The sequence below is a fragment of the Colletotrichum chrysophilum genome (genome assembly GCF_026319265.1).
Source record: "Colletotrichum chrysophilum strain AFK26 chromosome Unknown scaffold_3, whole genome shotgun sequence".
Lineage (NCBI taxonomy): Eukaryota > Fungi > Ascomycota > Sordariomycetes > Glomerellales > Glomerellaceae > Colletotrichum > Colletotrichum chrysophilum.
Genome location: NW_026517290.1, coordinates 282,969 through 296,847, shown reverse-complemented (window position 1 = coordinate 296,847; position 13,879 = coordinate 282,969). Strand labels below are relative to the sequence as shown.

At 56.3% G+C, this 13,879-nt stretch overlaps 4 protein-coding genes across 4 annotated transcripts; 3 read left to right on the top strand and 1 right to left on the bottom strand.

The window, feature by feature from the left end:
- Positions 1-1,394: 1,394 nt before the first annotated feature.
- Positions 1,395-3,479, top strand: COL26b_000746 (uncharacterized protein; the record flags this gene model as incomplete). The annotated part of the gene is made up of 4 exons (XM_053173711.1): positions 1,395-1,459; positions 1,577-1,720; positions 1,791-2,553; positions 2,607-3,479. 4 exons carry the CDS (start codon positions 1,395-1,397, stop codon positions 3,477-3,479), a joined length of 1,845 nt encoding a protein of 614 aa, XP_053042268.1.
- A 2,586-nt stretch (positions 3,480-6,065) lies between these two features.
- Positions 6,066-7,652, top strand: COL26b_000745 (uncharacterized protein; the record flags this gene model as incomplete). Its single annotated transcript, XM_053173710.1, has 2 exons — positions 6,066-6,158; positions 6,276-7,652. 2 exons carry the CDS (start codon positions 6,066-6,068, stop codon positions 7,650-7,652), a joined length of 1,470 nt encoding a protein of 489 aa, XP_053042267.1.
- Positions 7,653-9,062: 1,410 nt separating this feature from the next.
- COL26b_000744 (uncharacterized protein) lies at positions 9,063-9,921 on the top strand (the record flags this gene model as incomplete). Its single annotated transcript, XM_053173709.1, has 2 exons — positions 9,063-9,178; positions 9,318-9,921. The coding sequence occupies 2 exons, from the start codon at positions 9,063-9,065 to the stop codon at positions 9,919-9,921; spliced, it is 720 nt and encodes a 239-aa protein (XP_053042266.1).
- A 402-nt stretch (positions 9,922-10,323) lies between these two features.
- On the bottom strand, positions 10,324-13,137 carry COL26b_000743 (uncharacterized protein; the record flags this gene model as incomplete). The annotated part of the gene is made up of 2 exons (XM_053173708.1): positions 10,324-12,865; positions 12,923-13,137. 2 exons carry the CDS (start codon positions 13,135-13,137, stop codon positions 10,324-10,326), a joined length of 2,757 nt encoding a protein of 918 aa, XP_053042265.1.
- Between the last annotated feature and the right edge of the window lie 742 nt (positions 13,138-13,879).

Genomic DNA, 13,879 nt, shown 5'->3' with positions numbered 1-13,879 from the left:
TTGTGACAAGAGTCAGACACGGCAGAGACACAAACTCAGGCTTACACTTAGACTCAGACTCGGCACCAGCAGTAGCCGCACAGCCAACCACAAGACCCAGTCAAGAGGCCAAGCAGTGTGCATGCAAACTCACTCGTTGCGAACACCTAGGAAAAGGAGGTTGTTTGACCGAGAGACTGACCATGATTCATCCCACACACCCCTGCTGGCGGCATCGTCATTGCCCGCCTCTACCTATCCCTCCCTCTTTCGGAGGACTGAGGCAAAGGAGGTCTGAAAATCCATCCCACTTCCCTTTCGTCCCTCAGCGATACGGAGTGCAGAATACACAGGATACAGGGCACATTCGCCGCCAAACCCACTAGCATCCATGATAGACGGTCCAGGGCAGGGCAGATGGCGCGCCTCTCTCACGCACACGCACGCCAACCACGCTCACTTCTCGACTCCTTCAAGGCTCGAAATGGATCCCATCCGTTGTGGCTATTGCTAGCTGCTGACTGTGTACTGTGCTGGTGGTTGGGGGCTGTAAAACAGTCGGTAACGACTCGGGATTCTCTCCCGCAAGCCACAATCTCTGACTGCCAGGGGGGGGAAGAAAGAAAGAAAAAATAGTGACGCACGTACCACCCGTACCTTTTCTTCGTTCCCTATCTCGCTCCGTCTGCCACGCATCGCACGATACGTACTGATTTATCCCGTAATGCGTATCCGTCAACGAACCTGCCGCCGCGTCGACCCAGCCCTGCACTTCCTGTCGTTTCTTTGCTCGCCATGGCCCCCCGGCTCCGTTTTGGGCCGTCCTCCTTGTTCGGTGTCTGCCGCTGACCCTCATCGTCCTCACTTTCGCCGTACCAGGCGCAGGCAAGCGCAGATGCCAGGCCCAGGCCTCGTCCCATTCTTCCCTCCTTATCCAACTCCGTTCAAGGTTCGGCCTTCTAGGGTCCCTGAACAAGGAACGGTCCCTCTAACACTGGACGTGGACCTTCTCTCGCTCTCCCGTCAAGGGTAATGGATCTCTTCCCGACCTGCCTCTGCCCCACCATCGATACCCACGTCCACGCCCTCCTTTCGCCATCCCACGCCCAAGCCCACCGCCCACCTCGTCAGGTTGTGGTTGTCCACCCCTCCATGGTGGGCTGCCCGTTTGTGAGATGAAGGCTCCGGCGCATTTTTTTCGCTGCCATCCCAGCTTGCGGTTGCTAATCGTGCTTGTGCTTGCGCTTTTCCTGCGACCAAGCCCACCTTTGATCTGACGAATGTACCCATGGTATCTTCGTACCCTGAAAGACTCCCCGTCAATAAATACAAGCCCGCCTCCAGACCTCCCCTTCCTCGATGTTTAGGCCGTTTCCCTCTTGCCAGGCATACTGCTTGGTTCATGTCATCTGAAGATGCCGTCATTCAACCCATTCTCGACCGTCACGGGCAAGCATGCCGCTTCCCTCTTTGAGATCAGGTACGCGCTTTTCTGCCCCACGTCTCTCCAATTCCAGGACATTTTTCCCGTCCCTGCTTCGAGAGCCCTCTCGACTGTCTAACTGAGCAACGTTAACTAACGCTGGCCATTCCATAGACTAGACAATGACTTCGTTGTGTTTCGCGGAGGAGAAGACGAGTCTGCGGGCCAGATTCTCAAGGGCGTCGTAGTACTGTGTCTGCCCACTCCGCTCAAGATCGAAGATGTTCACCTCCGACTCACCGGCACCCTCCGATTATCGTATGAGTGCCCCTTATTTCCGGTTCGACTTTTTTGCAGATCGGCCAGCTGACCTGCCCCCCCTCAATAGGTGGGATTACTCCAAGAGCGCCGCTTCTGGCGTTTCGAGCCAAAAAGTCGACAAGACCACTACCCTGCTCCAACACCGCTGGGCTCCGTTCGTCGGCGGAGCTGGTGGCAAGAACACCATGTTGCCGGCCGGCAACTATGAGTGGCCGTTCGAATTCACACTGCCCGGTAACACGGCCGAGAGCGTCGAAGGAATCCCCGAAGCGAGCATCACCTACAAGCTCAAGGCTACCGTCGCTCGCGGCAAGCTTGCCTACGATCTGCACGCCTACAAGGCTCTGCGCATTATCCGCACCCTCGAACCTGCCGCCCTAGAGTTCCTCCATGCCATGAGCGTCGAAAACATCTGGCCGAACAAGGTCGACTACTCCATCGTCATCCCCCAAAAGGCCGTCGTCTTCGGCGCCTCCGTCCCTCTCCAGATGCGCTTCACTCCGTTGTTGAAGGGTCTGGAGATGGGTGAAATCTCGGTCAAGATGCTTGAGATCCGCGAGTGCACGCTGCAAGGACCTACTGGCAACATTTTCAAGGAACACAGGACAGAAAGAGAGGTTTCCAACTGGAAGTTTGAGGTTGACAGGGAAGAGCACTGGCACGACACTATCGAAGATACTGGTCAGGAGGGCTGGATGGTGGAGAAGAAGTTGAACCTCCCCAAGAGACTGCGACAGTGTGTTCAGGACCTCAACCACAACGGAATTAAGGTGCGACACAAGCTCAAGCTTGTGGTTGCCCTGAAGAACCCCGACGGTCACATTTCAGAGGTATGTTGCTGTCACCTACAACCAAGGTTTAGACAGACGCTAACAAACGCCAGCTACGAGCCACTCTCCCCGTTTCCATCTTCATCTCCCCCAATATGCCCCTCGATGAGCATGGAGTCCTCGTCGACCAGAACCCCGGCACAACACCAGCCGCCGCCGAAGCCGCAGTCACCCGAATCGCTCCTCCTGGTTACGGAGAACACGTTCTCGATCAGTTGTACGAAGACGTCGACATGAGCGGCTTCCAGACACCCGCTCTCCAGTCTGGCTTCAGCAGTCCCTTCTACGCACAGTCTCGCGCTGGTTCCTCCGAGAACCTGGCAGGTCTTGCCATGTCCAACAGCCATAGCCATGGTGTCGCCCCCGCAGCACTCTCGCAACGTCTTCACAACGTGTCTCTCGACCCCTCGCAACGCAATACCTCCTTCAACTCTTTGAACGCCATCACCGAGGATGTCGCTTTCCCGACGTCGAACCCCACTGGCCAGAGTTCGCAATCGCACTCTGCGGCACTTACTCGTCAGAACAGCAACGAGGAGCACTCCAACTCTCACTCATCAGGCCCATCAGGCCGCAACTCCCCTGAGCACCTCGACTTCCCCGACATGGCTACTTTGAGCAAGGTGCCTAGCTACACCACCGCCATCAAGACACCTGCTCGCAGAGGCACCACCGATGCCCTCCCCGACTACTTCTCTGCCATGAGCGCCCCGAACACGCCCCCTGCGAGTGAGGCACCCGTCGCGGACCCGCTCAGCATGATTCCTGAGCATGAGGGTGGCACCGGCAGCGAGCCCACTACCCCCCCCGGTGGCTCGCACCGCTCGTGGCATCGTCCCGCGAGCATGACTTCCCTGCTGCACGCAGTCCAGGGTGGCGATGACCGCAGGCTTCACCTCCTCCAAGGGCGTGAGCGTGTGTACTGAGTCTTCAGAACGCAACACATACAAGATTTTCAACCTTGCTTCTTTGATTTCATTATACGTTATAGAGGGTGGCAGACACTACTTTACGGCATGGCACTGGCGTTGGAGGAGACCGGACTTCAGTGAGGCGGTACTTTGATATTTACAGGTTTTAGATATGCGCCTTGAGGCACCAGGACTCTGCGGCTGCTTAACACACGTACACGGATTGCGATAATGGGCATATGGGGACCAATGGGGCGGTATAGGGAAGACATTCAAACGGTTGTAAGATATACCCACCGCTTAGATCGCGGCACGTCGAATGCGAATTACCAAAAGGAGACTCATATTTTTCAAACGTCTATAAGTGAATGTATCCAACTTGTGTGACGCATGTGGCAGCGTGCTGCATCAAACGTCTCTGAAGTGGCGTGAGCGTGCGAGACTCCTCCTTCACATGTGAACACAGATCATTCAAAACCGGTTCTGTGGATCTTCCACCATTGGAGGAATGAGTCATTTGCGCACCCGGGTCGTCGCAACACCGAGAGACGAGACCCTCGGGCCACGCCAGCTCGGAATAGGAGGGGCCCCGCTAGAGTACCGAGGATGCGGCACGGCGAGAGGGTCCACTTCGCCGGGGACCACCGGCCGATGTCGGATTTGACCGCAGCGACCATGCGAGATTCCAGACCGTTTGGATCGCGGGGGTAACACACACACACGCGCGCGCGCTTGGTGTTAGTGGGTTAAATACTCTCGAGCCCGCTCAGCAAGCGCTTACATGATTTGCGCGGCAAGAGAAGGGCGATGCATGGTGTTTTCGTTTTTCTGGTTATGGCGCCGATGAGCCGGGCAGGATGTCATTTGAGCGAGGCTTGTTAGGCCAGATACTGTTGGTTACGTTTGCTACGTTTTGGAGGAGTGACTGATATGGCGTGTGCAGGATCTAGGTTTGGGACAGGGTGGTTTGATCGGTTCACTATATGGACACCCTTTGGTGGTGATTGCGACAGGTGTTACCTTAAGTTATGCGAGCCTTAGCTATTCTGCGATTTTTAGTGATATAACGCCTGTTTCCCCCGTGTGCATGGGACTGTATTTCTTACAGATACTCGAGGCTTAAGAGTTTGATAAAAGTGGAAATAGGACCCAATACTGTTCTTGTGCTAGAGCTACTACTTTTCACGCGTGCTCGCCATCTTCGACGTCGTCGGTCGTTACCGTTGTCATCGTCGTCTTCTCTATTATATGCCGTCCATGAATGAAGTAATGAGGTGCATTGGAATCATAGCCGCGCAGACATGGTCAGAATGGTTGGTCTGTTTGGTTTGCTTTTTGTCTCCATATCCACCATCGTCCTCCATTACCCGCCTCATCTGGGCAACACTGTCACGAGGAGATACAGAATAATCACTGATTTAGAGACATCGATTTGGCCTTGTCCCCCAGACAAGACATTTCTTCGTGTGGAGGCCTCATGGGCTCCCGAATGGCGTCCCATCACCACCATCCCCTGATTGGCTACCCATCAGAAGAGTCTTTGGGCTGTGCTTTTCGACCCAACACCATCATCCGAAGATTCTTAATCAGTCCCTCCCAACTCTACGATATTCTGTCATCAGGGTCTGGACCATGACATAAGACCAATCGGTTCATGTCGCCGCCCGTCGACTTCCGTCCAATGCCTCCGGATGGAGGTTCAGGCTGCAACCCTGCTCCCGAATGCTGTCGGCCGTCATCTCAATGCCGCTCCTCTGGAAGATTGAAAAGCTTGTTCCTCCAACGAAGGGTACCCCAGCAAGTGCGATATTACCACGGCTTGGATTGAACAACATTGTTATTAGTTACACGTGTCACTAGGCGGCCGCGCTATCATCTCTGATGGCAGGACTGATAGGGAAGGATCATCTAATCTCAACTAGCGCATTTCGTGTGATGGGAAGTAGGGGACTGTTCACTTTGTGTTGACGTCATAACTACTCGGAATCACCGCTTGGCTTCACTCTAGCGTGTCGCAATGGGGAACACCTGATGATGCCAGCGCAAAAGAAAGGCCCTGGACAGCTGGAAGTTTCTCAGCCCAAGCAAGCGCGACAGATGTTGCCCGTCCGTGTTGGGGGTCACTTTCAGCTGCACCGGCACCCAGCACCAGCACAGCAAAATGAGAAAGCTTGGATTTGTGTTCCCTGAGAGAGTCGTGATCGTCACAGGGGGTCCAGACAACTCCACTTTTGGGGGACGTGCAAGCTGAGGGACTGGCGCTAGGGCCAAAAAAGTTGTCGGCGGCGGTGGAGAACGTCATTCGAGTGTGTTCGTGCAGGAGCTTGGGCGGTTTAATTACCAGCTGTCACTGGCGGGGAAAGGGAAAGTGAAGGGGGGGGGGGGGGGGGGGGGGCAAGGGGCGACGGTCTGGGCAGCTACACTGCACTACTGCCGCCCTTTTTGCGATATAACCTCGTCCGCCCTGCTTGCTGCACTTTTCCCTTGCCAATCTTTTTGACAGGAGCATTTGAGCGACCCTGTTTACACTGCGATACCCATCTGTCGACCTGACAGTTCAAATACCCCACGCATTCCTGTTCACAATTGCACATCGAAACTATGGCGGACACCAAGGCGCTGCCGACGAGGTCGGCGACCGTGAAGACCACCTCGACCACCGACGATGCGGTCCCTGAAGTCGACCCTACCAGCGTAAGTTGAAATGCTTGGCCTGTCATTGGCAGTCAGCCGAAATCTACAGCCGTCTTGTCGATTTCACATTTTGGTGTTGTCATCCCTCTTTAGCACGAGCTAACACTTTGCGCGCAGACCGCTGGCCTTCTCGCCGAGCGACTCCAGGCTTGGAAGCACGCCGTCGGATACCTAGAGGACTACATGGAGGCCGTTGAAAAGATCCACAAGGCTCAGTCGAAGGAGTATGAGAGAGCGCTTAAGGTCATCTCTCATCCCTTGAAGGAGGGTCACCACTTTGACCAGAGTCTTGGCGGCATTGCGGGCTACTTTGAGAACATGCGCTCCAACACTCAGGCTATAATCAACACCAACCTCGAGACGGAAAAGAGCATCAAGGGATCTGTTCTACCGGTTCTTGAGCGTCTCCACAAGGAAATCAAGCACAAGGGCAAGGAGCTCGCTCACGGTGCCCAGAAGAGTGCCAAGGAGGTCGAGAAGGCTCGCAACACCACCCAGAAGCATATCGAGCTCCTTGGCCAGCAAACCGCTGCTTTTGAGTCGGCTGGCGGCAAGATGCACGGCTCAGACGACCCATACGTCGTCCACCGGGGTGTCTTGCACAGACTCCACAAGCAAGTTTTGGAGGAGAACAACAACCGCAACGACCTGATTGCCGTCCAGAACAACTTCGAGGCCTTCGAGGCTCACGTTATCGAGGTTATTCAGCAGAGCATGGAGGCCTTTGTGCAATTGACTGGAGGCCAGGCCGAGAAGACTCGTGCCTTGTACTCTGACATGCTTGGCGCGGTCCAGCGAGTTCCTCCCGATCTGGAGTGGAAGGGTTTCGTCACCCGTAGCGGCGAGCGTCTGGTCAACCCCAACGATGCTCCGCGATCCGTCGAGTCTGTCACGTTCCCCAACATGGACCACTCTGGCGTCAAGCCCCTGATCGAGGGTTCTCTCGAGCGCAAGTCGCGTAACAAGTTGTCTTGGGGTTACTCTACTGGCTACTACGTCGTAACCCCGGCCAAGTTCTTGCACGAGTTCAAGGACTCTGACAACACCCGCGCGGACCCCAAGCCGGATCTATCCATCTACCTTCCGGACGCTGTGATTGGTCAACCCAACGGGGACAAGTTCAACGTTAAGGGCAAGGACAAGAGCGGCTCAATGAGTGCCAAGCTCACAGGCAGTGCAGAACTGGCCTTTAAGGCGCACACCCCTGCGGATGCCGAGAAGTGGTTTGAGATTATCAAGAATGTTGCGGGAGCTACTGGCCCTGCTGCTCCGGACTCGGTCCCCACCTCGCCGGCAATGGCCTCTGATGAGAAGTTCGCCGCAGTATCTCCCACAGTCAACACTCAGTCTGGCGCTCACCCAGGCCAAGAGGCCGGGGTCACTGGGGCCGATCCTACCGCCAGCCCAGAAATCTTGAGTCCGGTTGACGGTCCTTCCTCGGGCACCGCCATCCCTGCGACCAAGACGCCTCCTGTTGAGGAAAAGAAGGCTTAAGGGATTCGATGGCCACCATCTTTCTTCTCGTCGCTCCCCCATGCACACCCCGTCAGCCCCAGATTTCGACAGACGCCCGTCATCTTCCGCCCTACTTTAAAAGCGAGGCGGTGTTATGTTGAGAGGGTTCCATCCCCGGTTGCCTTACACATTGAGCCTCGTGACGAGGCATACTTCGCCGCAGTCGTGCAGTAGTGTTCGGCTGATTGGCCACCCCCTTCAAGCTACACACAGCCTTATGCCAGCATGCTTTCTTTGCTGCCACCTTGGCGCATGCGTTTGGAGGATACCACTTGTTTATGGCAATGAATAGCTTTTAATGAAACAGAATTATTATTTGAGCCTTCCCCCATTTTTCCCTTGCTTCCTCCGTACAGAATACAGGATCTAAGTGCGAGTGAAAAGATCGATGGACGAGTCGGATACAGATACCTGACGTCCAGACGTTCACATCATCGACTGTCTGCCTAGCGATTTGCGACGCCGAGACACGGCGCTGAAACCTGCAGGCAATTCACGTGGCCATCCACAATCTGTTGGGAAGCCTCACGGCATGGGTATAAGTGCAAAGCCGCCCGGTCTTTTTGCTCGACCCTACCGGAGTGGAATCCCGATTTGGCTAACGAAGAACAGGAGGAGCACCTGCGACGTATTCTGCTTGAAGAAGAGGCATTATTATGAGTCAACTCAGGAGGAAGCACGGTTCTAATCGCGATTCGGTGATGACGTCGGGGACCAGAATTTCAACACCCGCGCAGGTGCACATTGAAGCACTCAAGGAAAAGTCTCCAACGACCGACTGCCACACCTTGGTTGACCTGCAATGCCTTGCAGATTTCTCGGTGAGGGGTTAGGTGAGGGGGTAGGTCATGAATGGTGTGCTGCGTCCACACCACCTTCCGCGCAGCCTTCTGATCCCTTGAACGAGAGTCAAGGCTGCCGAGAATGAGAAAGGCAGATTTACTCGCACCGTTCCGTCCTGGTTCCCGCGCAATTGTGCTCTTTGGACGATTGAAGAACCATCCCTACCCATGCATTTGTTTTGTTTTGCAGCATGAGCGAAAGATATGTTATTACGCGAGAGGCTTTAAGGCAGATACGTTGATGAGGAATTACCGTCGTCAGCCCCAACTTTACAGCCTCTGAACGGGCTAAGATCGCAGTGATGGGCAGTGATGGATAAGCCAACAAGCACACCTGCTACAGCCTGATTTGAATATTATATACATAGTGCTGAACAAGCTGTTTCCTAATCCCTGAGAGTTTCCCAGCCAAACATCTTACAATCCATCAAATGTCACCGTAGCTAGTGTCACTCGATTCCTCTTTCGGTGTCTATGCCCCTATCCATGGTTTCTTTTCAATGAACCAACCGTCAACTCGTAGAGTTCCTGCTCGGCCGGCGCAATCATGACGAAAGCCTGGAAGGAATACCGTGACACCATCACGAGGCTCTACATCACGGAATCCCGGACTCTGGAGGAAGTCAAGGATATCATGCAGAGGGAGCATAGCTTCAAGGCATCGTAAGTTAACTTTCCTTCTGTTAGTCTTAGTTCCCACAACCAAATTGGCCACAACTCCTCCGATGGCCTCATACATGTGCAAAAAGATGGTGATGTCAGTTGGGGGCCAGAGAAAGGAACCAACTAACCCTTTGCTCAGAACTAGGTCGTACCGCCAGCAGTTCGACAAGTGGCAACTGGGGAAATACAACTGCAAGAAACGCAACGTCCGCCGCCTGTCCCAGCAGAGCGGGATCCAGATAGAAGCAAGCCCGACCCTCATCGGCCTCGGCTCGCCAGACGACGGCGGCGGCCCCAACAGCCCGTCACACAGTCTCGCCAGCATGAGCCCGGAGCTCGACCACGAGTCGTCGTACTACAGCCCCCAGGTCTCTGCCGGAATCTCCATGTACCAACAAGCCCACCACAGCTCGCAGATGCCTACCTGGGAGCATCACCAGCCCGAGAGGGCGTGGGGACAGATCCCCGCCGCTTCGCCCATGGGCCCGGGCCACCAGCAGACGGCGGGAGGCTCTCCCGGCCCGTCGCATCTCGATTTTGACGACATCCTGAGGCAGACCGCGCAGCAGACGGGCCACGGCGCGGAGATGCACTCGCCTCACCCCGTCCATCCACAGTCCTCGTACTCTGTCGTCCTCCGACCGGGAGAGCAGCCGGTCCAGCAGAACGCCAGGATCGCCCCTGAGTACCGGTACAACCCGTATCCGTACCAGTCTGGCGCACGCTGCGGCTTTCGCAGGTGAAGCCTGGTTGGGGTTAGCATTGTCCGTGTCAGTTGGCCCTGCTGGCTGGGGGACTTGATGTGTAAAATTGTTCATTTCCCAGTCTGTTTGGGTTTGCGTGTTAGCTTTCCGTGTTTTGCAACCAGCGTTCACTTTGCTTCAATGGGCATCGGAGGAAACAAGGAACAGGAGGCTTGCTGGATCACAGGACACACAATGGCACCTGACTCCTTTTATTCTTTCTTTTAACCAAAAGGAAATGTGGGTTGGATATGTTTGTTTTAGCCACGTGTTGATGTTCGCTCGTTTAGAAGGCACCTACTACACCCCTTTATAAACAGAATCAAAATTGCAATTTTCCCCAGCCTAGGTAACGCCAGCAATGCACCCATCGCGATATGCCCTGGAAGAACCGGAACCTATTTACATAAAGTCGTCGTCGTTGAAAGGCTCGTTCGTCTCCGGCCTCTTGTTTGAGAGATTCAGCGTCGCCGCGCTGTCCACCAAGCCGTAGGGATCGTGGACGTGCTTCTTGCCGTCGCCGCCTTCGGACCCGCCGCCGTCCCCAGCCGCCGGCGCAGAGTTGGAGCGGACCTGCACCTTGACCTCGCCCGCGATGCCGTCCACGCGGATGGTGGAGGTGGTGGTGCCGCCGGGCGGGGGCCGCAGGGAGGGCGCGGGGGCGAGGTTGACGAGCTCGCGGAAGAAATTGTTGGCGGCCTCGCAGCCGTCGAGGAGCCACTTGAGGCAGATGGTGACGCGCTCCTTGGCGAAGGGGTTGTGGTCGTCGTAGGCGCAGCAGTTGAGGAGGGGCACGATGCCGTTGTGGTTGACCATCTGGTTCTGCACCTCCGGGTTGCCCGGCGAGGACTGGCCGGGCGGGGGCTGCAGGAGGGTCGCGAGGATGGTGAAGATCTGGCCCTTGATGCCGGACCAGGGGTACTTGTGCGCCGGGTCGGAGAGGGACGGCGGCGGCGGGGATGGGGGAAGGCTCTCGTTTGTGGAGTAGGGGCGCTCGACGATCGGGGTGGAGCCGGCGCTGTTTTGCTGTTGCTGGTCTGGGGGAGTGGATGCGGGAGGAGGGCGGTTGCGGCTAGGGACGGCGTCGACGAGGGGCTTCTTGGGGACACCGGCCTCGAGGCCGTTGAGGAGGGTGATGAGGTCGTAGACGGCCTCCCACTCGATGAGCTTCTTGCGGGACTCGGCGATCTCGGAGGCGGTGGTCAGGAAGTCGAGGTACTGGGCGAGGCCGTCCTTGGCGCGCTCCATGTCCCAGGTGTCGACGGGGAACTCGGCCGGGTCGACGTTCTCCTCGCGGATCTGGGCCTGGAGGTGCATGAGGGCGACACACTCGGGGACGATGCGGGAGCGGAAGAAGCTGAAGAAGAACATGACGAGCTTGACGTCGCGGTCCTGGTCCTTCTTGTCCTGGGGCGGGTTGCTGATGCGGGAGCGGAAGATGTGGTTGACGAGGCGGAGGAGGACGGTCTGCGCCGGGGAGATGATGTCCTTGGGGATGCGGAGGGAGTTCCAGGCGTAGGGGACGAGCGCGGAGTGGTGCAGGGCCTCGATGAGCTGGGAGGTGATTTGGAAGATGAGGGACTGTTCGTCCTTCTCCCAGACGGCAATGAAGACGAGCATCTCGCGGAGGAGAGACTTGCCGCAGTCGAGGGCGAGGAACATGCGGCAGCGCGTCTTTTGGAGGTTCTCGCCGGCGTGGGTGAGGCCCGTGCCGGCAGAGTCGAGGATGCAGGATTTGACAATCATGTGGAGGGCCTCGATCTGCTTGGGGTCGAGGATGTTGGGGATCTCGGTGAGGAGGCCGGTCAAGGGTCCTTCGCCGTAGGACTCGTCGTCGTCGATGTCGTCGTCGTCCATCATGTCGTCCAGGTTTTCCACGTGGTGGTAGTCCTCGGCATATTCCTCTGGCGAGCCTTCCGGGAGGTCTCCCGACTCCTCGACCTCGACAACCTCTGCCTCCTCGCCCGAGCGCATGACGGGCATGGGTGTGTAGCGGTTGATGAGGTTGCTCTTGCAGTGCTCTGTCCGCTGCTTCGCAAAGTCGACGGAAGGCATGGCGACCTGCCAGCCCTCGTAGTTTGCGTCTCGGGCGCGCAACCACCATGTGTCGATTTCCCTCGAGACTCGGCAGTACAGGCGGTCCTGCTCGAACTTGTCTTGGATTTCGGGGTCCCACGTCGGTGTCACGCGCTCGCCCTCCTTGTAGTTGTCTGCGCGAACCTTCACCTGGCCTTCCGGAAACCAGTTCCAGGCCAGGGGGGCAATCGGAGCCAGGACGCCGGGCGGCTTGTGAGACTTGTTCTGGGAGTAGTCTGTGAGGAGCTTGCGGGCCGTGTCGCACATTCTGGAGTTGCGCTCAAGCCAGTGCTGGATTTCGGTCTTTGCGACGTCAACACGGAATCCAGAGCCATCACCGAGGCCGTCCTGGGGGTCGTCCAGCTGGGCGTCCTCGTCAAAGAGAACGTCGTACCAAAATGACATTTTGTTCCGGTCGTTCTTGGCCGTCCAGTTGTGTGCTTGTTGGAGAGAGGTAACCAGAAGCTTCTTGTACATGTCCGTAATCTCATTCAACTTTGCGCGTGATGTCTCGTCCAGAATCTCGCCGTCGTAGCCCTTGCTCGTGACGTTAACACAGAGAATGATGGTCTGGTACACCATCTGGTCGAAGTGGACGGCGGCGCAGATGTCCTGTGGGACCTCGGGCTCCGACGTCACCAGCAGGTTCCTCGCGATGTGCATGAGCTTGTTGAGAATAGAGAGGTCATCCTTGAGGCTGTGGTGGTTCTTTACGATGAGAGCCGTGCTCTCCTGCGGGGTGACGCCCTTCTCGGGGTCGTTGAGACTTGACAGCGGGCCTACTGAGCGTGTGGTGAGGCTGGGGATGGCGGCGCCGAAAATCTTTGTCAACCATATCCAAATCTCGACGTTTCGTGACAACGTTTCCCTGGTTCTTGTCAGATATGTCTCAGGGTTCCCAGGACGTGGAACTGAAGCAAGCTACCTCACATGCTTGAATGTGTGTGTCTTCTCAAGGGTCTTTGCTATCATGGATGAGACCCTGGCTGCGGTCTGGGGGCCCATGGGCGGTATGGTGTAGTGGCCTTCGAGGCAGATGAGGGCGGCTGAGAAGCAGCGCTCCTCGATGGACTCAGAGCCGGGCGTGCCATCGTCAAGTTCCAGGTCCGCCGGCAGCGACGGTGCTGTGTCTACCGTCATGGCTGCTGTGTCGTGAGATGGTGTGTGCTCCGTGGTAGTAAGGAAGTGAGTTTGGCAATCACTTTTCAGACTAAAAGATGGGGTAGCGTGCGAGACTTGGTGAACATGGCAAGGGCACCGCCAGAGTGAATTCCAACAACCTTCGATTAGTAATTACGCTGGAAGTGAGATGAAGGCGGCGGAGGAAACTTTTGCATCAAGTCACAGTTCTCATGTAAAATCAAGATACGTCGAACGGGGTGGCGGCTCGAGGATGAGAGACGGGGCAGGTCACCAACGAGGAAAATTTCCGCCCAAGTATCTTTGCACTCAAAATTGGTAAGCAGATACACACAGACCAACTGCCGGATTGAGGGCTCTGCTGAACCAGCCGCAGGTTCTAACAACGGGGAGACATTTGCCCAAGTTAAACTGGATTCTTGAACCGAGTTATTGAAACAAAGCATCAGAAATCCCAATTTCTTCATGAGAGACGAACTTCATCTTGATCCATGTGGCATATCCAACCTTCTGAGTCTTGTGCGAAGAATGCGAGCCTGTACGCGCGGATGCGACTGCTCTTCTGGGTTGAGAGCCCTGTGAAATTTTGGAGCGCTGGGCCCCCTGAAATCGGCCAATCGTGGGGCTTCTGCCCCTGTAGACCCCTCTATCGGCCGTGTCCGTCGTGGGCTCCGACGACCTCCCCTCGGCGGGGTAATTTTGCTGCAGTGTCCTCCGTTCAACGGGAATTTGGGCCACTTGT